The sequence below is a fragment of the Bufo gargarizans genome, chromosome 3, assembly GCF_014858855.1.
Source record: "Bufo gargarizans isolate SCDJY-AF-19 chromosome 3, ASM1485885v1, whole genome shotgun sequence".
NCBI lineage: Eukaryota > Metazoa > Chordata > Amphibia > Anura > Bufonidae > Bufo > Bufo gargarizans.
In genome coordinates, this window is record NC_058082.1 from 157,742,637 (window position 1) to 157,766,830 (window position 24,194).

Below are 24,194 nucleotides of genomic sequence, written 5' to 3' on the forward strand. Positions count from 1 at the left end.
CGCCCCAGAAGACGCCCTTTTTTTCCCCCTGCGTCTTATGGGGCGAATGCTGCCATTTTACATTACAGTCTTCGATGCTGCAGTATCGCAGACTGCGATGTATCAGCTGGAGAGAGGAGGGGCCGGTGTCATGCAAATCCATCAGGGCGGTGCGGTCCCTGTACTCCGGCCCCGCCGCTCACTCACTGCTTTATTGCTTAAAGATTTTATAACAATAGCTTTAATTGATGTTCGATCCCCAGCCCCATCTGTACTACTTACTAAATGTCCTGTAGCAGGCAGGGCAGGGCGGCCGGCCGTAACTCACTGACGTCACGTGCCTGCGCCACCTACTTAATTCATAAAGTAGGCGGCGCAGGCACGTCACGTGACATCAGTGAGTTCCGGCCGCCCGCCCTGCTCTGCCTGCTACAGGACATTTAGTAGGTACGGTAGTACAGATGGGGCTGGCGATCGGAACGTCAATTAAAGTTACTATTATAAAATGTTTAGGCATTAAGGAAGTGAGTGAGCGGTGGGGCCGGAGTACAGTGACCACACCGGCCCCACTGCATTTGCATGACACCGGCCCCTCCTCCCTCCCCTCTCCCACAGGTTTAGCTATGGTATATTAGGGCATCTGTGGATGCCACTATTATGGGGTGGGGGATCTGTGGGTGACACATATATAACAGTGCCATCCACAGATCCCCCCACCCCCATAACAGTGCCATCCACAGATCCCCCCCCACCCCCATAACAGTGCCATCCACAGATCCCCCCCCACCCCCATAACAGTGCCATCCACAGATCCCCCCCCACCCCCATAACAGTGCCATCCACAGATCCCCCCACCCCCCATAACAGTGCCATCCACAGATCCCCCACCCCCCATAACAGTGCCATCCACAGATCCCCCACCCCCCATAACAGTGCCATCCACAGATCCCCCACCCCCCATAACATAAAATACAGTAGTTATAGACATTAGGAGATGTGTTCTAGCTTACCTGGATGCTACTAGAGAATGGAGGAAGTCAGATGCCTTGTTCGTTCAGTATTCAGGGCCTAATAAAGAAAAGGCTGCTAGCAAAGGTTCCATAGCCAGGTGGATTAAGCAGGCTATCTGTCTAGCTTATGTTTCCTTACAGAAACCAGTACCTATGGGTTGGGCAGCACACTCCACAAGAGCAGTATCTACTTCGTGGGCAGAGAGCAGATGTGTCCATCCACGATATTTGCAAAGCGGCTACCTGGTCTTCTGTCCTAACCTATAGACAATATAGACTGGACCTCTCTTTTGGTCATAAGGTCTTGCAGGCTGTTATCCCACCCTAAACTCTCTACCTCTGAGATCTCTCCTGGTGCTGTCATAGGACAAAGGGAAACATTAGTCCATGACAGCACCCTTATATTCCCTCCCTTGGTTTTGGTGTTGGTGATGGGTCTTGGTTATGGTGCACAGAGAGGAAAAAAAAAGTCGATGAATTAAACGCAGTGGATTTGGCGGAATCACAAGGATGGTTATCAGGGAATGCACTCTTTCGTCTCTGAAGACCACTGAGGAATGGAGAGGCCCCTCCGCCTTAAATATCTGTGGGTTTCCTGTCCTGGGCGGAGGATCCTTTTGCCTGGTGCTGTCATGGGACTCTGGAAAATCAAATTACCTCTGGATAGGTCATTTGTACCTGATCATTGAGGGTCCAACATGCAGGACCCCCACCAATCGGCTGTCTGAGAAGGCATCTCGCTCGCAGTTTTTCCTAGGCCAGTCATGTCATGTTCATCTGTCACATGACCAAGGCACAGCTCAGCTGCGATACCATTCTACAGCTACTATAATTGTATTGTTCCTGCTGAAGAAACATCCTGGTCAGGAGATCAGCGCTCTTTTGTTTCCCTTAATTACTGCAGCCCAAAATACAAAAGGGCAGACCACAAAGAATGCCTTCCAAAATACACCACTTCATGCACATCAGGAGGAAATCCAATGAAATAAATATTGGAAGAGAGCAGCATTTCTTTTTACATTATCATTTACAGTATAGTATTTAAGAACTTGTGCATATGATATAATGACCCCGACTTTTGCAAAATAAAATAAAATGAAAAATAACATTTTCCAACATCCTTAGGCCTCATGCACACGGCCATTGTTTTGGTCCGCATCTGAGCAGCCGGACGCCATCTGTGTTTTGCGGATCAGTGATTTGCGGACCGCAAAACACACCACGAAGGAGAGCACATAGAGATACAGACGTGGACAAAATTGTTGGTACCCTTTGGTCAATGAAAGAAAAAGTCACAATGGTCACAGAAATAACTTTAATCTGACAAAAGTAATAATAAATTAAAATTCTATAAATGTTAACCAATGAAAGTCAGACATTGTTTTTCAACCATGCTTCAACAGAATTATGTAAAAAAATAAACTCATGAAACAGGCATGGACAAAAATGATGGTACCCCTAACTTAATATTTTGTTGCGCAACCTTTTGAGGCAATCACTGCAATCAAACGCTTCCTGTAACTGTCAATGAGACATCTGCACCTCTCAGCAGGTATTTTGGCCCACTCCTCATGAGCAAACTGCTCCAGTTGTGTCCGGTTTGAAGGGTGCCTTTTCCAGACTGCATGTTTCAGCTCCTTCCAAAGATGCTCAATAGGATTGAGGTCAGGGCTCATAGAAGGCCACTTTAGAATAGTCCAATTTTTTCCTCTTAGCCATTCTTGGGTGTTTTTAGCGGTGTGTTTTGGGTCATTGTCCTGTTGCAAGACCCATGACCTGCGACTGAGACCAAGCTTTCTGACACTGGCTAGTACATTTCTCTCTAGAATTCCTTGATAGTCTTGAGATTTCATTGTACCCTGCACAGATTCAAGACACCCTGTGCCAGACGCAGCAAAGCAGCCCCAGAACATAACAGAGCCTCCTCCATGTTTCACAGTAGGGACAGTGTTCTTTTCTTGATATGCTTCATTTTTTCGTCTGTGAACATACAGCTGATGTGCCTTGGCAAAAACTTCGATTTTTGTCTCATCTGTCCACAGGACATTCTCCCAGAAGCTTTGTGGCTTGTCAACATGTAGTTTGGCATATTCCAGTCTTGCTTTTTTATGATTCGTTTTCAACAATGGTGTCCTCCTTGGTCGTCTCCCATGTAGTCCACTTTGGCTCAAACAACGACGGATGGTGCGATCTGACACTGATGTTCCTTGAGCATGAAGTTCACCTTGAATCTCTTTAGAAGTCTTTCTAGGCTCTTTTGTTACCATTCGGATTATCCGTCTCTTAGATTTGTCATCAATTTTCCTCCTGCGGCCACGTCCAGGGAGGTTGGCTACAGTCCCATGGATCTTAAACTTATGAATAATATGTGCAACTGTACTCACAGGAACATCTAGTTGCTTGGAGATGGTCTTATAGCCTTTACCTTTAACATGCTTGTCTATAATTTTCTTTCTGATCTCTTGAGACAGCTCTTTCCTTTGCTTCCTCTGGTCCATGTCGAGTGTGGTACACACCATATCACCAAACAACACAGTGATTACCTGGAGCCATATATATAGGCCCAATGGCTGATTACAAGGTTGTAGACACCTGTGATGCTAATTAGTGGACACACCTTGAATTAACATGTCCCTTTGGTCACATTATGTTCTGTGTTTTCTAGGGGTACCATCATTTTTGTCCATGCCTGTTTCATGAGTTTATTTTTTTACATAATTCTGTTGAAGCATGGTTGAAAAACAATGTCTGACTTTCATTGGTTAACATTTATAGAATTTTAATTTATTATTACTTTTGTCAGATTAAAGTTATTTCTGTGACCATTGTGACTTTTTCTTTCATTGACCAAAGGGTACCAACAATTTTGTCCACGTCTGTAGGTGCGAGTCCCACACTTATCTGACATTGGTGGCATATCCTAGCAATATGCGACCAGGGTCTCAGATGAAACAATCACTTTAAATCTAGTAATTGATGGGGAAATCCAGCACCATCCTGGGCAGGATAGAGGTACTGCTCTCTTTTATGAACCATGTATAGGTATATGCGAAGAATGTAATCTATCATAAATTTTTATTCATGTATGTAGCATACAGTGTGATTTTTATTTTTTTATTTTTTTAGAATGTGCTACGTGTCTTCGTTCTGGAAGCAGAAAACCTAATTGCTAAGGATAACTTCATGGGAGGTATGATTAGAGGAAAGTCTGATCCCTATGTTGTGATTCGATCTGGAGGAAAAGCCGTTCAGACCAGAGTAATAAAGGAGACTCTGAATCCTCGCTGGGATCAGACCTTTGAGGTATTATCTATAGGCTCTATAGCTTCTCCTGGGCAGGACTTTCCCTGTGGATATGATGCAAATGAATTGTGCTTATCCTGCAGATAATGGTCACGGATGTCCCCGGGCAGGATATCGAGTTTCGATTGTTTGATAAAGATATTGACAAAGATGATTTCCTTGGAAGGTCAGTACATATGATTTCAAATCTCATAAAGCAATCATCCATGCCAGGTCTACTTTACAGAACATATTAGGGGAAGGAATAGTCAGTCATGTCCTAATATTATTTTATTAGCACCATTGTGAGCAATCTAACAATAAGCCTATAGGGAGTTCCTGTTCCACACCTCTGTAAATGGTGTCAGCACCATATACAGCTGCCTGTGCACTGACCTGGACCTCATAGAGGGTGCCTAGTGTTATCTGTGTGTCCTCCAATAATGCCATGCTGCAATATGGAGCCATTCCCAACTGTTCATCTTTTGAAGCCTTCTTTTTCTCTTGAAGGAGTCGGCATGACAGTGCATTAAGGGCTGGCCATTCATTTAAAGGTCAGACATGTTATACTGGCTGTACTTGTTGGACCTGTGGAAATTAGCTGATTGTCATCTGACCCGTGTTTTTAAATAGTTTGTATTCATAGTACAACTTCTTTAAAGGGAGTCTGTCATGGACTTTTTACTAATAAAACTACCAGCAATGGCCATCAGAACGTTGTAAAGCGTTCTAAATATACCAGTATGTCATGTGGGTGCTAATTGTTTGTCCAGTAAAAGAGCTTTTATTCACATGCAAAACGGCTCCCAAGTGTCCATCTGGACGGGCTTTGCTTTTCAAAGTCTCCAAGCCCACCACTCTTCCCTGATATCTGCTCCTTTCCCAAGGTCCCAAGGTTTCCTCCACTCTCCCCATACATCAGTGATTAGTCTCCAAATCTTGTGCAGACCCCTGTGCAGAATATATCCCTGAGGCAATAGCCGACAAATGGGAATGTAGCGCGCAGGTGCTGGAAGCGCAGCAGAGGGCACCTACACAATATTTGGAGATGCAACGCCGTGACCTTAGAAGAGAGGAGGAAACCTTGGGAGGATGGGGAAGGATCAGATATCAGGAAAGAGCGGTGGGCTTGGGCACTTTAAAAAGCAAAGCCCGTCCATCTGGACACTTGGAAGCAGTTTTGTATATGAATAAAAGTTATTTTCCTGGACAATCAATTAACGCCCACATGGCATACAGGTATAGTTAGAATGATTTTACCATATGCTGATGGCCAGTGCTGGTAGTTTTATCAGGGGAAAGTCTGTGACAGGACCAGTCAGCTCCCCATGTGTGTTTTAGTAAATACATAATTCTTTATAAAATAATTCTGGAGCATCTCTTGTTAGAACTGTAGATTCTTCCTCTGTTACTCCTCCTGGAAATGAATAAAATGACTAATAATAATTACAGACGTGGACAAAATTGTTGGTACCCTTTGGTCAATGAAAGAAAAAGTCACAATGGTCACAGAAATAACTTTAATCTGACAAAAGTAATAATAAATTAAAATTCTATAAATGTTAACCAATGAAAGTCAGACATTGTTTTTCAACCATGCTTCAACAGAATTATGTAAAAAAATAAACTCATGAAACAGGCATGGACAAAAATGATGGTACCCCTAGAAAACACAGAACATAATGTGACCAAAGGGACATGTTAATTCAAGGTGTGTCCACTAATTAGCATCACAGGTGTCTACAACCTTGTAATCAGCCATTGGGCCTATATATATGGCTCCAGGTAATCACTGTGTTGTTTGGTGATATGGTGTGTACCACACTCGACATGGACCAGAGGAAGCAAAGGAAAGAGCTGTCTCAAGAGATCAGAAAGAAAATTATAGACAAGCATGTTAAAGGTAAAGGCTATAAGACCATCTCCAAGCAACTAGATGTTCCTGTGAGTACAGTTGCACATATTATTCATAAGTTTAAGATCCATGGGACTGTAGCCAACCTCCCTGGACGTGGCCGCAGGAGGAAAATTGATGACAAATCTAAGAGACGGATAATCCGAATGGTAACAAAAGAGCCTAGAAAGACTTCTAAAGAGATTCAAGGTGAACTTCATGCTCAAGGAACATCAGTGTCAGATCGCACCATCCGTCGTTGTTTGAGCCAAAGTGGACTACATGGGAGACGACCAAGGAGGACACCATTGTTGAAAACGAATCATAAAAAAGCAAGACTGGAATATGCCAAACTACATGTTGACAAGCCACAAAGCTTCTGGGAGAATGTCCTGTGGACAGATGAGACAAAAATCGAAGTTTTTGCCAAGGCACATCAGCTGTATGTTCACAGACGAAAAAATGAAGCATATCAAGAAAAGAACACTGTCCCTACTGTGAAACATGGAGGAGGCTCTGTTATGTTCTGGGGCTGCTTTGCTGCGTCTGGCACAGGGTGTCTTGAATCTGTGCAGGGTACAATGAAATCTCAAGACTATCAAGGAATTCTAGAGAGAAATGTACTAGCCAGTGTCAGAAAGCTTGGTCTCAGTCGCAGGTCATGGGTCTTGCAACAGGACAATGACCCAAAACACACCGCTAAAAACACCCAAGAATGGCTAAGAGGAAAAAATTGGACTATTCTAAAGTGGCCTTCTATGAGCCCTGACCTCAATCCTATTGAGCATCTTTGGAAGGAGCTGAAACATGCAGTCTGGAAAAGGCACCCTTCAAACCGGACACAACTGGAGCAGTTTGCTCATGAGGAGTGGGCCAAAATACCTGCTGAGAGGTGCAGATGTCTCATTGACAGTTACAGGAAGCGTTTGATTGCAGTGATTGCCTCAAAAGGTTGCGCAACAAAATATTAAGTTAGGGGTACCATCATTTTTGTCCATGCCTGTTTCATGAGTTTATTTTTTTACATAATTCTGTTGAAGCATGGTTGAAAAACAATGTCTGACTTTCATTGGTTAACATTTATAGAATTTTAATTTATTATTACTTTTGTCAGATTAAAGTTATTTCTGTGACCATTGTGACTTTTTCTTTCATTGACCAAAGGGTACCAACAATTTTGTCCACGTCTGTATCTGTTTGTCAGTGGATGACACTGTCCAGACAGTGGTCAACATTTCTGAATGCCAACATACTTATTCCTCAGGTTGCTGCTGTCCTGCATTAAGATGGATTGGGATCTAACATTTACGTTTTAATATGAGAAATGAGACCAAGAAGGGCGGACAATCCTCCCAATCTGCATTGCAGTATTGTAAATGAAATGCTATGTACAGTGCTTGCAGATCAGTTGACACCACTCATAGCTATTGGGTAGTGCTCTCCTTCATGGCTATACTGTGGATGCTCCTTCCCTGTGAAAATTAAAGGGTTTGTCCTGTCTCAACTTTTGTGGTATATCCACAGGATATGCCATAAATGTCCATTAGGCGCGGGTTACACTTCATCTATCTCCTCCTCTTTCATAACTCCCATAGTATTGAATGCGCTGCCACTTCTCTGGTCACAGCAGTCAGGAGACAGCTCTCCACTCTCAATATAGGTATGGGTCCCAGAGGAACCAAATTAAGATTATTCAGTCTTCCACCTCAAGGCTGGAGGCTAGATTATTAGGAATGATGAATTTAGGGTTGAAATTTCTTTGCTATCTGTTCGACTTTATTTTTTGTTCTGAAAGACTTGTATTATTTAGCAGTAAAGTAGTCCTGATTTTTCTTAACTTTCATTTCAGCTGTAAAGTTCCAGTGAAAAAAGTGCTAAAACAGAAAACCATTGATGAGGTAATGTTCACAATCCCCTGATCTTCTGTATTCATAAATAAGGTGTCCATGTGCTTGTACAGTTGGACAGAATGATAGAAAATCGGTGCAATAATCATGTAACTGATATAACTAACACAGGACAACAATGACTGCATCATAACATGTGTAGGAGTTTTCAAGAGGGATATCCTGGAAAGGGATAAAAATAAAAGTGAAGCACTCTCCCTCACTGATCTGATCTTTTACCACTGCCGTTCCTGCTCTGGTCCACTTCATAGTCCAGTTGTGACACACAGGAAGTGGCTTGAACCGCGCACTCGGCCAATCAATGGTTGGGGCGGTTCACTAATGCGGCCAGTGATTGGCTGAGCTGGCATTCCATTCCAAGCAACTTCCTGTGTGTCAAGTTGGGACCAGGAAATGGAGACCAGTGTAGACCGGAGCAGTATTTGAATGGTAGTTGTGGGAGATCCCTTTCTAGCAATGTAAAAAACTTGTCTTTACATATACAGTGGTTCCTCAAGTTACAATATTAATTGGTTCCTGGACGACCATTGTATGTTGAAACCAATGTAACTTGAGTAATTGGTTCCAAAGCCACAAAATGTCATCCAGTGTAAGAGAAAATGAAGATTTAAGAAAAATAAGCAGATAACTAAGACAGATAAAACAGGTCCTTACATATGTCAGGAATAGCTGCTAACTAGCAACTAATAAAGCTATTTTACCAGAGAAGTGGCTTTGATTGGTTGGATCTGAGTCTGAGGCATTGTATGTTGAGTCTAGTTCCAACCTGTGATGGGTCAGGAATGACCATTGCATGTTGAAAATATTGTATTCTGAGGCCATCGTATCTTGAGGGATCACTGTATATGGTTTACCTATTCTACTCTGCACTGTGTGATTTAATCTGTTTATTCAATGTTACCTTTATTTCCTAAGTGTCACAAATGATGCATGACACTTGGATGAGAGGACTGTCCTCACTAACTTTGTTACTACCTGACAGTGGCTGCCCTTGGAGGAGGTAAAATCGGGAAGACTGCACATCAAAGTAGAGTGTTTGTCTCAGCTTACAGATTCTTCTCAGTTGGATCAGGTAATGTCTACGTACCTTCCTGCTCAGCTCTGTAACATACTGCCTTGATCTCTATATTATGTTTGATAATCTCCTCCATATTTGGTTTCACACACTTTTATAGTGCTTGTATGTTTGCACAGAGAAAATTCTTGCACATACGTAAAACATGTCCATAGGACCCCATTTACCCAATGGAGGTCCAAAAAGCGTCCATATTGGACTGTTCCGGGCTCTTTTTAATAGGACAGCAGACTGTTTGTTTTATTCTATGAGGAGAAATACAGTAAAAGTGTTTTATGTTTTTTGTTTTTTTTTTAACAATGGGAGCTTCTGGGTGTCATTGGACGTGTATGTGAATATAACAGGAAATATGCCCAGCATATACCCCCAACTAGGGCTGCAGTAAACTATTATTTCAGTAATCGAGTATTCTACCAATTATTTTTATGATTAATAGACTGTTTTCCTTTATAAAAACTCATCAGACCTCCCTGCCATCAGTCCCCAACACCCTTCGTTCCCTCCTCAGGGCGATCAGCCCAAGTGCATCAGTTCCCCCCAGTGCCTTCAGCTCCGTTCTCCCCCAGTGCCATCAGCTCTCCCCCACCCCAGTGCCATCAAGGTGACATTATATTGCATGGAGCCACAAGGTGACGTTATACTGCATGAGGCGGCTGGGGACAAGGTAACATGAGACAAACGAATCCTCTATGCAAAAAATTTGCATCGAGGATTTTTTATTTTTTTTGTTGAATTACTCGAGTACTCGTTGCAGCCCTACCCCCAATTAACGCTACAAAACGCAAAGTGATACGACTAGAAGTTCTTGCAGCTCTTCCCTCTTGCTCTGGCACTACTGTTCTGCACATATAATGTTGTAGTGCTCATGTTTTGCTCACGTCCCTTGTTTGTTGTTGTTGTTGTTTTATTTTCTTTCGTTATTCCCTCTTTTTTTAGGTGCGGACGGTGAACGGCCTTTCTCAGTCTTCGCATAGTGAGGAGTTCTCAACTGCCCTCCTGTGTGTCTATTTAGAGCGAGCCAGTAGTCTGCCCGTAAGTTAATATCATGACAGTCTTTCCTTTCCATCTGGGTTTTACAGTCTGAAAATCTTTCCAAAAAATGGGCACCCTGCAAGGCAAATATAGTAGGCGTTTTGTGTCGAAGACATGTACTGAAGCATTGGCCCATCCTCTGACTTTCTATACACCTACATTTTGCCAGTGGCACCTAAGTGCAAGGAAGTACATACTGTAGAGGCAAGCTGTGCAGCTGATACGGGACCCTTGTTGATCCCATCCCCTTTACTAATGAGTGGTAAAATCCTGTACAAGACTTCAGTCTCTTGCAGAACTGGATTGTTGGCAAACAAGGGCTAAGATGTTGGATTAAGGAGAGGGAATGAAGGGTGAGAAAAAGGCCGGGCCCTTTTGTCTTGGATAACCATACTGGTTATTGACCTTTACTATAGGGCCCCCATTCCTCAATGAACACCACCAACTTAGTAGAAGATGCTGCTCTCTTCCTCTTCTTGAAGCAAAATGGTAGCATTAAGTTCTGTCTTTATCGACCACCTATGCATCACAGTTCTTGTATAGCCTTCTTGTTAATCACATATTCACATAAATTCTTGCTAAATGTCTTGTTTAAATAGATGAAGAAAGGTGTCAAGCTACCTACTGCAAGCGCCCAGATAAGTCTGCGGAAAGCTACCTACAAGACTAAGGTATTTCTTATACTCCAAACCATATAGACCTTATTTTGGGGTACACTTTCCTGTTCTTTGCTGTCGGAGGACATTCACCCAGCTTTTCCACTTTGTTATATATAGTTTACCTTCTCTGTACCCTCCTTTTATTAACCACTCAAGATTTATTTTTTTCTGTGTGGTTATATTTAGGTAGTTTTTTTTTGTTGTGATGCTGTGTGTGTGTATATGTGTGTATGTATGTGTATAATATATATTTATTATTTATTCTTTATTCTTTTCTTTATACCTGAGAAAATGGCATATGGGTATATGCCCAGCTACCACTAGGAGGCACTAGACATCAAAAAGGTTGGCTCTGCCCAGGTGGGCTATACCCTTTCCACAGCACTAGGCTATTACGTTTTAGTCTAGTGTCCGCAGGTCTTGCTGCATTTTTTTTTTTTCTTTCTTCTGCAGGTCTCTATTTTTCACAGATTTTTCCTGTTTTTTTAACAGCACAGAATGAATCTATAATATTTTTTTTTTATTATGTTCGCCATCCATAATGGTCATTTTGATATAGAGGATATATGGGTTATGGTTTCAGGGTCCGGAGATGTGTTGGCATTTTTTTTATATTAAATTTCTTTTTATTTAGTCCTTATTTTTTTAAGGTAAGTTCATGCAAGACCCTTGGGGGGAATTTAACATTACATTTTTTATTTTTTTTATTGATGACTTTCCATGTAACTGGGGATGATTTATTAGACCCAGTTACAGGGAGAAATACAGCCCAGAGATGCTTTACAATGCTGGAAAAACTTAACTGCAGAGCTGATCAGCGTTTGCAAAGACTAAGCAGCTCGTGCAGAGACTTGGCCCCTGGCAATCGCATAATCGCCAGGACCGGAGCACGAAGCAGCAGTGTTGTTTCCCAGGCTGTATACACGACGCTCATTGAGCACTATGTACACAGTGATTGAGAAGTCAGAGACCTTAAACTGCCCTGCCTTCTCTATGGAGGAGCCCTGCTGTAACTGAGAGCAGGCTTCCTACTCCCACAGCCGCACAGTTAGCATGCAGCTGCCATCTCCGCAAAGACGTTCAGCAACATCATCTCCAACGTGTTCCCTTCATGTTATCTTTGAATTACTAGTATTGCTTTGTACATGTTTTTAGTATTTAGTTTGTGAAGTGCAGCAGCAGCCGTTTTCATTTTTCACTTATATTAATGTTTATTCACATCAGGTCACCTCAAAGAGCAGTGATCCAGTATGGGATGAAAGCTGTGCATTCCTTGTCAAGAACCCCAAAAATGAGACCCTGCAGCTTCAAGTTAGTAGAAGCCCTTATTATGGAGTTTTCTTGAATAGACCATATCAGTTTTACCTGATAGATGGTAAAGTCAGATGGTGATATTGGTGCTTTATTTTCTTGAAGGTTCAAGATGATTCTGATAAGTCTCTGGGATCTCTTACCTTGCCACTTTCTGATCTCTTGACTGCTGAGTCAATGACACTTGATGGCTGGTTCCCTCTGAATTCACCAGGAGCAAACAGTGAAGTTCTCATGAGAGTCAAAATGCGGGTGAGTTAATGCTTTCCTCACGTTCCCCTGTAGATAAAAATATACCTTCAGCATTCTGCTTATTATTGTGCTGCTCATATGTCTGAAGCTTTCTTCACATCATGTTTGAGCCTTTTATTACGATATATGTCAGAAGTATGTCACAATGTCAACAGGACAAGGTTTTGGTATCGGGGAAAGGGGGCCTTGAGGATTTGTTTGGCATGTGTGCCATGAGCTTTGCTGGCACATACGCCTAAAGTAGTGTGAAAATGTGAAGTGCACACAGCCTAATCCTGTCATGTAACAACAATAATTATTAAAAATGGAGGCACTCAATAAAACGGACATTGAAATAGATCCCGGAGAACCTGTTCTCTATACCTACAGTGCATCATCATTATGGCTGTCAAATAGCTGGCTTATGATGAAAGCAGGGACCCCACAGATTCTGAAAACAAGCATAGTCCTTAGCATGTCCAGAGAGGTCTGCTTGAATTAGTGGGAGCTACAGAAACCCACAAGTTCTGTCAGCCTCTCCAAACTGAACCGTCTTAAAGGGAACCTGTCACCGGGATTTTGTGTATAGAGCTGAGGACATGGGTTGCTAGATGGCCGCTAGCACATCGATACCCAGTCCCCATAGCTCTGTGTGCTTTTATTGTGTAAAAAAAAAATTTTTGATACATATGCAAATTAACCTGAGATGAGTCCTGTCCCGGAGATGAGTCCAGCGTGAAGGAGCCCAGCACCGCCCCGCATTCCTCAGAATCTCCTCCATGCTCCCTGACGTCAGAAAGCTAGAGCGCCGTAATCTTGCGATGCGCGAGCTAGCGCATGCGCAGTTCCTTCGCTGAGGCTGATGCCAGCACAGGGAAGGAACACTATGACGACACTGTGCATGCGTTAGCTCGCGCATCACAAGATTACGGCGCTCTAGCTTTCTGACGTCTGGGAGCAAGGAGGAGATTCTGAGGATGCGGGGCGGTGCTGGGCTCATCCCCGGGACAGGACTCATCGCAGGTTAATTTTCATATGTATCAAATCTTTTTTTTTTTTTTTTTTTACACAATAAAAGCACACAGAGCTATGGGGACTGGGTATTGCGGATGTGCTTGCGGCCATCTAGCAACCCATGTCCTCAGCTCTATACACAAAATCCCGATGACAGGTTCCCTTTAAATGTACGAATATATTTTTACACGTTCCTGACAAAAACCAGTGCCAAGTTACACTGAAATGTCCCTTTGTTTCAGATTCTGTCTTCTCCTAATGTCAGTCCTGAGCTCCAGGCTCTTAGTGTTACATCTTCTGGTCCCCAAAGACCCCCAAGCCCTCGGAATATACCATTTAACTTGGAGTCTGCTGTGGACAATGATGAGAGCCCTACAGGGGAGCTGAGGCAAAGGCTACCCAATTCAAATAGGTGAGTGTCGCCATTGACACAGCTAGGTTACATCATTCCTGTGGATCAGGTAATGTATAGGTAAGGTTAGGGTGATGACGTGCCAGTATTGATGTGTATTTCACAAAAAGACGTCGTATGTAAATCTCCCTCTACCATGGTTGAGTGGGGTTATTGTAAGAACGGTACCAGTTTCTCAGATTTTATGTAATAAATCCAGAATTATTTTTTTTCATTGGTACTATGTTAGAGTACATGGGACTTTTGTTTAGCCCCCCTCAAAAAAAAAAAAAATGCAATTCATAATTGATGTCTAAGGGTATGTTCACACGACAGATTTTGAAAATTCACTGGAAAACTCAATTAGGAATCCACGCTGATTTTCGGCCCGATTTTGGTGCCATTTCTGGAGCGTTTTTTCAGCTTCCCATTCATTTCAATGGGAGAATCGGTGAGGAGTCCGCTCCAAGACAGAGCATGCTGCTTCCTTTTTCCACACTGTAGCAAGTTCTGCCTTGCATGGAGATGGATTTTTGTGTGGATTCTGCGCAGAAAATGTGTAATAAAACATCGCCAAAACACGTCATGTGAACGGGCCCTTAGGGTGATGTCAGCTGGGGGTGCGTACCTGCAATGTCCAATCGGTGCTGACAGTCAGACTATGTAGGGAAATGATAATACGCAGTAGTCCATATATTCATGAATTTCTAGGAGGAAACAGAGGAACAGCACAACCACAGTTATAATAAGAGATGCCCCAAAATTGTATATTTCATGAGAAATATGGGTATTTACTAAAACAGACAGACGGTTCAAAAGTGGCAACAGGTCCTCTTTTTAAGTTTTTTTAATTGTTCTGCCACTTTGTACAACCCCTATGATTGTTGATAGTTTCCTCCCTTTGAGAACTTCCCACATTGACTATGGAATATGTCACCTATAATTATTATTTTTTTTCTACTATTTTCTGATTGCAAATATTTTTATTCCATTTTCTGAACTTTATTATGGGGCAGCCATCTTGCCTGAGCTGTTAACAGCATTTAGAGATCCGCTTTACAGCAGCCACCAGGGACCTCATTGTCCTCTATGGAAGAGTTTTCTAGGCATGCTCTTTGACCTGTGCTGAGGTCAGGTAGGAGTAGATAAGCTGTGATCACCTGGTGGATCCTGTGTTATACATACAGATATAGATAGTGACATGGAAGTTTAAAAACAAAAATCACCAAACATTCTTCAAAAACTTGATTTCTATAATAGGTCACATTCCCTTTAAGAATTAAACCAAAACTTCAATAAAAATAAATTACCGTCAGGGATTAAGGGAACTGTTAGTTTTTTTTCTTTGTCAGTTCTTGATTCTTATATACCTTTTTGATATGATTTTGTATTCAGTCATTCCCTTGCCTTGTTTTGGGGGTACTATCTCTCCTTGGGGAGAGCGTCTCAATCGGCGTAAGGAGACTTATGGGCCATACATGCTCCTCTGGAATTCTGGGAAGAAAGGGATGCAAATGAGATCTTAAAGGGGTTGTCTCACTTCAGTAAGTGGCATTTATCATGTAGAGAAAGTTAATACAACTTACTAATGTATTGTGATTGTCCATATTGCTTCCTGGATTCATTTTTCTATCACATTATACACTGCTCGTTTCCATGGTTACGACCACCCTGCAATCCAGCATCGGTGGCCGTGCTTGCACACTATAGGAAAAATAACTAGCTTATGTGTGCTCTCATGGTCCCGGCCACCAGAGAGGCTGACTCTTTTTTTCCTATAGTGTGCAAGCACGACCACCACTGATGGATTTGAGGGTGTCTGTAACCATGGAAACGAGAGGAGTATAATGTGATGGAAAAATGAATCCAGCCAGCAAAAGAAGCAAAATGGATAATCGCAATTCATTAGTAAGTGCCTTGTATGAACTTTCTCTACATGATAAATGGCACTTGCTGAAGTGAGACAACCCCTTTAACCAGCTCTGCCTCTAATGCCACCAGATGTAAGGCAGCTATCCTATAAGTCAATGTTTGGCCCTTTTAAATAGGCCTTGAGACATGACTTGGATATTAAATAAGCCAGCATCTCATCTGCAGACCGCTGTTTCGGGGTGATTGCCCCTCATCAATGCAGAGCAGAGTGTGCCGGCTTAATTGGGTGAGAGGCCTAGGTCAGTATTTAAGAGCTCATTTGCGTCCATTTCTTCCCTGCCTTATTTATAACTGAAGATTTCTTTAAAAAATTACGATTTGTTTTCCTGCAGTGATCCCCATCTCGTGGAATCCAGCGCAAGTCAGCTACATGTGACGGTGTATTACCCGGCAAAAGAGGGCAAGCTTTTAGCAGTAATGCATGGTTGCAGGTAAGCTTTATATGGGTCTTCATGACTACATGTGTTCAGATTGATAACCTGTATTGTTTTTTTATTTTTTTTATTTTTATATATTTTTTATTTTATTGGGAAAACTACAAAACATTTACAATAAAAAATTTATTACAGTCTCTCAATTCTTAGTAACCCAAGTGATTATATGTGCGTATATTCCACTCATCTTTTCAAAATATTTAGAAAACCCTCCCCTCCCTCCCTCCCAGTTTGTGGTGCGTCAAAGTAGGACCCTTATATATAAAACAACTTGATCTCAGCTAACCAGACCTCCAACCACCCCATATCCTGGTCCATTGATATTCATTTTCCCTCCGTCTGTATAAAAATTTTTCGTAGTTCATTACCTTATCAATTAAATTTATCCATGTGTTTTTGTTTGGAGTAGATCGGGCAAACCAGGTGCGGCTGATCAAAACTCTAGCCAACATCAATACTCTACTCAAAAGAATCTTTTGATACTTATGATTTTTTAATTTGGAGAGATCATTGAGAATAAATACTTGTGGTTCAAAAGGAATTCGAATTTTTAGTTTACACATAATATAGTTATTGATACCGTTCCAGTAGTTTATAAGTTCTGGACAGGTCCATATCATATGGAGAAAGTCTGCTCCTACAGTGTCACATTTGGGACAGTTGGACGTGTCTCTTAACCCACATTTGTTCATCCACAATGGAGTAATATATAATCTGTGGCAGATATAAAATTGTATCAGGACATGGTTAAAGTTCTGGGATAGTGAAGATAGATTCCCAAAAATATTATCCCACCCTTCTATTTGTACATTCGGACAGTCCAGCTCCCACGCTTTTTGTCCTGGAGAGTGTATGTCACTAAACCGTGCTTTAAGTAATAACTTATATATATTTGAAATTTTTATTCTGGAATGTGTACCTCCTACCCAATCATTCAGAAAGGATACATTATCTATATCCAACAGCCGCTTATCATCCAAGCTGGATAACACAGAACGCAATTGGAAATACCTAAACCATGAAAGATTTTTTAAATTTTGTATCATTTCTATATAGGATTTAATTTCTCTATCTTTAACTACCTGTGAGATATATAAAATTTTATTCTTCTGCCAAAATGTGTCAGCTGCAATTTCATCCAGCCTTTGTAAATACAAATTATGCCAAAGAGGCGTAAATGTAAGTGAACCCTTAACTTTCAACCATGTCCTAGTTGTAGCCCACACCTTAAGGAGTAGTTTTATAGTCTCTCTGTAGCCTTGCTCATAGCTCTTCAATAGGCCAGATTCCAACAAGGAAAAAATATTATTGTGGGCATGACTATTTACCAACTTCCCCAGTAGTGCGCTATGCTCTGATTCATAGCACCTCAATAGCTGGGCTGCAATAAAGTATCCCTTAAAGTAGGGGAGATTTAAACCCCCGCACTCCACTGATCTATACAAATACTCCAACTTAATTCGAACTCGCTTTCTTCCCCATATTAAATCATTAATTAGTCTCTCTATAAGTTTAAAATGTTTGTCTTGTATCCAAATAGGTGTATTCCTGAGCACATAGAGCAATTGTGGTAATATCACCATTTTGACTAGTGAAACTCGATCAGCTCTAGATAGGGGAAGTTTCAGCCAAATTCCTATTTTAGCTCTGATCTTTACTATTATGGGGATCAAATTAAGTTCTACAAAATTTTCGACCCGAGGCGATATCGTCAAACCCAAATATTGAAAAGTATCAACAATATCCAACTGTGTAACAGGAATCTCTTTCTGTGGTAGGGGGTCTATTGGAAGCAGACTAGTCTTGGTCCAGTTTATAAGAAGACCAGAAACCTCACCAAATAATTTAACCATTTGAATAATCCTAGGGAGAGTGGTTTCCGTATGATCTATAAAAAACAGAACATCGTCTGCATATAGTGAGATACGATCTTGTGTTCCTAGCGTACCAAATCCTTTGATCTGATCGTCCTGCCTAATGGCCATCGCAAGGGGTTCGATATATATATCAAATAATAAGGGAGATAGTGGGCAACCCTGACGGGTGCCTCTGTTTAACTCGATACTGCTACTCAAAATTCCATTAAGACTCAATTTAGCCCTTGGAGATCCATACAATAGCCTAAGAGTACGTATAAACCTCTCTCCAAAGCCCATCCTAGCAAGAACCTTCCAGAGGAAACGCCACTCCACCCTGTCAAAGGCCTTAGAGGCATCTAATGACAGGATGGAGCGGGCGGTCCCCCCAGGGGCCTGGATATTAGAAAAGAGCCGGTGTAGATTATAATGTGTACCCTTATTTTTAATGAAACCGCTCTGATCCGGATGGACTATGGAGGAGATGACCCCAGAGAGCCTTGTAGCAAGGACCCTCGCCAAAAGCTTTACATCTGCATTAAGCAGTGAAATTGGTCTGTAAGATTCTAAATCTAGAGGGTCCTTGCCTTTTTTTGGAATTAGTATCACTGTAGCCTCCATCATTGAATCTGGCAACCTCCCATCCTCCATTGATTCAGTAAAGACCTCCAGTAATCTAGGAAAAATACAGTCCCCATATTTGCTATAAAATTCATATGGAAGCCCGTCTGAACCAGGAGTAGAATTAGGTGAACATAATTTAATAGCTCCCTCAAGTTCCTTAATTGAGACCTCCAGTTCTAATGCTTTCTTTTGGTTCTCAGTAATAGTTGAAAGTTAATCCTATCTAGGTAGAGATCTATCTTATCGTCTGTAATATTAGAATCAGCCTTATACATATCAAGAAAATAATCAAAAAAGGCCTTCTCCACCGGACCCTGACCAGTAACTGTTCTACCATCCCTCACTCGAACCTTCTCTATATGTTTTTTAGGTTGTTGATTGGAGATTACTCTGGAGAGTAGCCTACCGGGTCGCCCAGAATCAGTAAAATATTTTTGCCCTTTAAAGAAAAGATAACCTGTATTGTTAATGCACAGATATGCAGTAAAATACCATCTTGCGACCAGTTAGGCGCCTGATTAATACAAATTCCCAGTCATAAAAACTCAAGTGTAATGGTACGTCCACACATTTGCCTGCAGCAAATCCACACCATTTAATAGTAGTAGCAAAGTGGGTGAAATCTTAAGAAACCTTATCCACATGCCAGGAAAAAAATCTAAATTGACCTGCCGTGTGGATTTTAAATATCAATTTATGCTGTGGATTTCCACAACGAATTTCACTCTTTGCATTGCACACCGCAAAAGCCACATGTTTTGTCACTGATTCATTGCGGATTTTCTGCAAAAGTTATGGCCAGTGTGGACACGCCTTTCAGGAAAACGCCTAAAACATAAAACTTTATTGCTAAAGTTTTATAGTTTAAACGCAGGAATTTCCCAAAAATTATTAGCAAATTATTGTGATTTCTTTTTTGTGCATTGAGATCTTTTTGCATAGAGAATGCCAGACCAAATACAAGTTTAAACATGTTTCTCAGGCTTTCTAATATAATGACTATAGCTACCTATGCTAGGGCAACACATCGCATGATCAAAGATCACAGTATCGCAATGCTGCATCGCAACATAATGAAAGTGAATGTGGTCGAGTTGCGTCCCACGAGCTGCACGGTAGGTTTGTGGGTTACAGTGCTGCCATTTAGCATTGCCATACTGCAATCTACCCCTTGCGCAGCCAAAGTCACTGTGTAGTCCTGGCTTAACGCTGGATTTGCATGCTCCAACCGGCTGCCAATTATCAGGAAGGAAGCGTTCCTTCCTGACAGTCGGCTGCTCGTTCACTGGGGGTGTTCTGCATTTACATGCGGCGATCACCTCCACGGTATGAGAACCAGTGATGGCTGCTGCTTATCACTCGTCTTCTTACAGCTGCATTGTTCTGATGCCCAAAAAAGATAATTTACTTGTCTGCATCAATGTCCATTTCCACCCGATGTTTCGCTCATTCATCAGGTGATCTGTGGAACCTGTAGACGGGCCGATTATCAGAGATGAATGTTCCTATCGGGCAGTGTAAACCCGCCTTAAGTCCTTTGAGGCTTATACTTACCGTATATCATGCTCTCAATTATAAATAGCAAGGTGTGCTAATATATTATTTTTGGGTTCATCGTGATGTGAATTTAATATTACCCTTTTTCTTTTTTTTTTCCAGAAATTTAAGTGTCAGTTCCAAGGAGCTTCCTGATCCGTATTTGTCAGTCATCCTGTTACCAGATAAAAATCGTGCCACAAAACGGAAAACAAGTGTGAAGAAACGGACCCTTAACCCCGAGTTTAATGAAAAGTAAGCACTTCCTTCACATATTGACCGTGGTGACTGTAATAAAGGGTTAGCTTTTATGTGAATAGTGACCGCACTGTGTGTTAGGCAATCCAGACTCCTATGGTGATTAGTCTACACTCTAGTGGTGAATACTGAAGACCTGGCATTGCCAAACACATTGTGACCCACAAGCTCTAACGTGGCAACCATAGAAGTCTAGGGGGCTGTGCTTTATCTCTGCATGCCTCGATGTTCCATCAGATGATGCACTGCAGATATATTCTTCTTTAGAAGTGCTGCTTCTTTCGGAGGTTACAGCAGCACTTGGAGTGGCAATTGCTCTGTAATTTGGGGCTCTGTGTGCATGAGCCTTAAAGCTATGTGCTTTCATCAGTGCAATCAGATTTTCCCCAGTATGTCCTACACATATTCACATAGTGATCAGTGGCAATGAGGAGACTGGTAAATGTATGTAGTGTTTTGCCTAGCCCATAGCCCTTACATACCCTTGTGATTCCTGCAGGTTGGAGTGGGAAATACCATTGGAGGAAGCAGCAAAGAGAAAACTAGAAATCTCAGTGAAAAACAGTGTGTCCTTCATGTCCAGAGAGAAAGAGCTGTTCGGAAAGGTACAGCGCATTAAAATGCGGGATGGCCAACCTCTTTTATTTTTCAAGCCAATGATTTATAATTTCTTGTATGTTCACATAGCAAATATACTCAGTGTACCTAAACTAAATAGCAAGCCTAATATATGCGGACTATTGGAATTTACGAGCAGGATAGTGATCCTGTATGGAAATTAATTACCCAGGAAATCCTGGGGGGGGGGAGGGTTAAAGCGGTTGTCCCATGAAAAATATTCTACACTTTTCAAACCAGCACCTGGATCTGAATACTTTTTGTAATTGCACATAATTAAAAATTTAGTATGGCCACACAGATTTAATAAAATGTTTCTGTGTAGCGCCACCTGCTATGTTTAGTTTTGTCCTGCTCACTGATGGGGTCGCACATGCTCTGTTTCATCTTTTAATTGCCTCCTGAGCTGTGATAGGCAGAGCATGACCACGCCCCCGAGCTGTAGCAGAAAAGACACGCCCCGTGAGCAGTCAGTTTGATGTAAGTCTAGTAGAGCAATGAATGTGAGGTACAGGGCTGGTTCTAGATTTGTTAGAAAGAGATTGTCAAATACTATACGATGGCTGATTTTAATTTTTTTACATTAGTCATGGGATGACTACTTTAATTGTCCTTAGACAGGGTTTAGACCAATAAGTCAGGGAAATGGGGGTGCAGGCAATGCATAGTCCTGTTTAGGGTTCATGCTATTTATTTGATACTGATGGGTTGTCTTCTCCTAATCCTACAGGTTATTATTGACCTTTCTCAGGTGGACTTGTCCAAAGGACTGAATCAGTGGTAAGTTTAGTTGGGTTTCAGAATAGACCACCTTTTGTTGACCTAATATCACTCAGGAAATACCGCAGTAATCTGATATGAATGAGGGCTTTCCTACTTTCTCCTAATGGTCAATGAACCAAGAGTAAGGTATGTTGTCTCTCAACAAGCCCACTCCTTTGTATTGCCAGGAGAAAGCCCTCTGTGAGAAGTGTCTGGCAGCTTCTCGTCATCCTCTTCTCTATAGAGTAAACGTGCATGTTTATGAAGAGGGGGAGGTTCTGTTTTATGTGTGTGGTTTTGTATGGTTGGCTTTACAAGGAACATCACAATGAACTGACCAAAAGATTTTTATGTAAAAATCCAGCTAGCTTTAAGAAACAGATCCTATCATAAACACTGGATCTCATTTCCCAATTTTCCTTATGAATAGGGAGTTGTAGTTTTACAAAAGCTGGAGGGCTGCAGTTTGAGGATGCCTGCCTTAGATGAACCTTAGGCAGGGTACTGAGACCAGCTGTGTATGGAGACTTGGTGGCAATGCTCCACTGGAAAATGATATGAAAATAGTTATATCTCTTGGAAAGAGAAGATGGCTTTTAAGCATCTGCATTTGTTATTAGCACTGTTCAGCTGATCATTCTGGAGCTGTTCTTTTTACTTTACTTGGCAAATAACACAATGCATGGAGTAGGAAACAGAATACAGGCCTCCTTAAAAAAAAAACTTCACGACAAAATTGAAAAAAAAAGCAAATCCCTTAACGCACCTCCGATGATCATAAGGACATATCGGTTGTCTCATGTCATTCTGAAAAGTGACCTTTCGAACTCCTTTTTTGCCAGGTATGATCTGAAAGGAGAGAGGACAAGTGTCTAACTTTTATCTTCAAGGATATGAGCCATTGATCTCTTCTGGGAGACGTTGCCTACTGAACTCCTCATTACCACAAGGAAGTGTGATGGACGAAGCAAAAGCATCCCCAGCAGAAAATAACATTTCTTCAAGAACCACGAGGACATTCCTGGCATCTGCTCGCCCTGATCATATGATGGGACCATTTTGTTGCTTGGATCCTGTTGATGTTACACGTTATGTACAGCAGTCTGCTAACCCTTTCTTTCATAGAACTTCTATATAGGTGTTACTGCCTTAGAACAGGTGGGGATCAGGAGGAAGACTGTACGTAAAGATGTGTAATGGTCACATGAGGACCCATTAGGAGCAGCTTATTGAAATGAAATTATCTGAGGAATATTAGTACAAAGGCCTAATGTTTACTTTTAGTTTACGAAAAGGAACATCAACTTGGAAGTAGTGTTCCCTATACGTATACAGTCGCAGACTTGGATGTTCTCGATTTTAATGATCTCATTTTAGCTTTTATGGTTTCAGAGAAGAATACATAAAGGAGTTGTGTGAGATCAGACAAAATATAGCGGTAGGGCTCACCTGTTAAATCTCCCGCCATTCCAGTGCCGCTGCCCCTGTACTTCCCGCTAGGCTGTCACTACTTGGTTATAGCGATCACATGCACAGACAAACATCATTGGTGTTGTTGAGACAGTTCAGCGGAGAGCACCAGTGGGGCTAAAGCTACAGGGGGTTGTAGGGCTCTTCTCCTATTTGATGCAGTTCCTCACCACCCTGGCTACATTTTTATCCAGTCTCAAACAACCTCTTTAATATCATGTTACATCTCTTCCTTAGGGCTTGTTCACACGACCGTGCCTTGTTTTGCGATCTGCCTTCCGCAATTTGCGGAACGAAACAGGAGGCCTATTATAGAAATGCCTATCCTTGTCCGCAAAACGGACAAGAATAGGACATGCCTCATAATTTTTGCAGGGACACAGAACGGAGAAACGGATGTGGACAGCACACGGAGTGCTGTCCGCATCTTTTGCGGCCCCATTGAAGTGAATGGGTCCGAGCCGCAAAAAATGCGGCTCTGATGCGGACCAAAACCACAGTCGTGTGAACAAGGCCTAAGGTAAAGTCATTTCCTATGTTCTTAAACTCCCCCGCCCAAAATACCCCTGTTACTTACTTTGTTAGCAGTTTACCTTATTAGCCTCTTTTATATGTTTTTACTTTTTTAATAGCTCTGCTTTAATGGTCTTTTTTTTAATATAAAAGAATATGAATCGCTGTTACAGTAGATTGAGTTAATATAATGTTTGGAAGGTCAATTTTCTCATACATTTTTTTTTTTTTTTTATATTATATAATATATCAGATTTTTATTAGCATTTTCAGAATAAAAAGTACAACACCATATAACAATACGGACATATCCACACCATAGAGTCTTGTACATCTTTTAATAAAATTGTTATTCTTCTTTGTGCTGAGATCTTACAAGATGTACAAGAGAGCGGACCTTCCAAGT

General features: G+C 41.7%; 1 protein-coding gene across 1 annotated transcript in view; it reads left to right on the plus strand.

The window, feature by feature from the left end:
* The window catches only part of ESYT1 (extended synaptotagmin 1), a 149,402-nt gene extending 125,803 nt beyond the window's left edge, over positions 1-23,599 (plus strand). The window contains exons 20-33 of the mRNA XM_044285525.1: positions 4,116-4,292; positions 4,376-4,458; positions 8,015-8,063; positions 9,055-9,144; positions 10,084-10,179; positions 10,779-10,850; positions 12,063-12,149; positions 12,255-12,401; positions 13,637-13,806; positions 16,050-16,148; positions 20,291-20,422; positions 20,925-21,030; positions 21,774-21,823; positions 22,648-23,599. Of these exons, the coding sequence (XP_044141460.1) occupies positions 4,116-4,292; positions 4,376-4,458; positions 8,015-8,063; positions 9,055-9,144; positions 10,084-10,179; positions 10,779-10,850; positions 12,063-12,149; positions 12,255-12,401; positions 13,637-13,806; positions 16,050-16,148; positions 20,291-20,422; positions 20,925-21,030; positions 21,774-21,823; positions 22,648-22,681 (1,392 nt within the window). The 3' untranslated portion in view covers positions 22,682-23,599. The remainder of the gene's footprint in view (positions 1-4,115; positions 4,293-4,375; positions 4,459-8,014; positions 8,064-9,054; positions 9,145-10,083; positions 10,180-10,778; positions 10,851-12,062; positions 12,150-12,254; positions 12,402-13,636; positions 13,807-16,049; positions 16,149-20,290; positions 20,423-20,924; positions 21,031-21,773; positions 21,824-22,647) is intronic.
* The last annotated feature ends 595 nt before the right edge of the window (positions 23,600-24,194 follow it).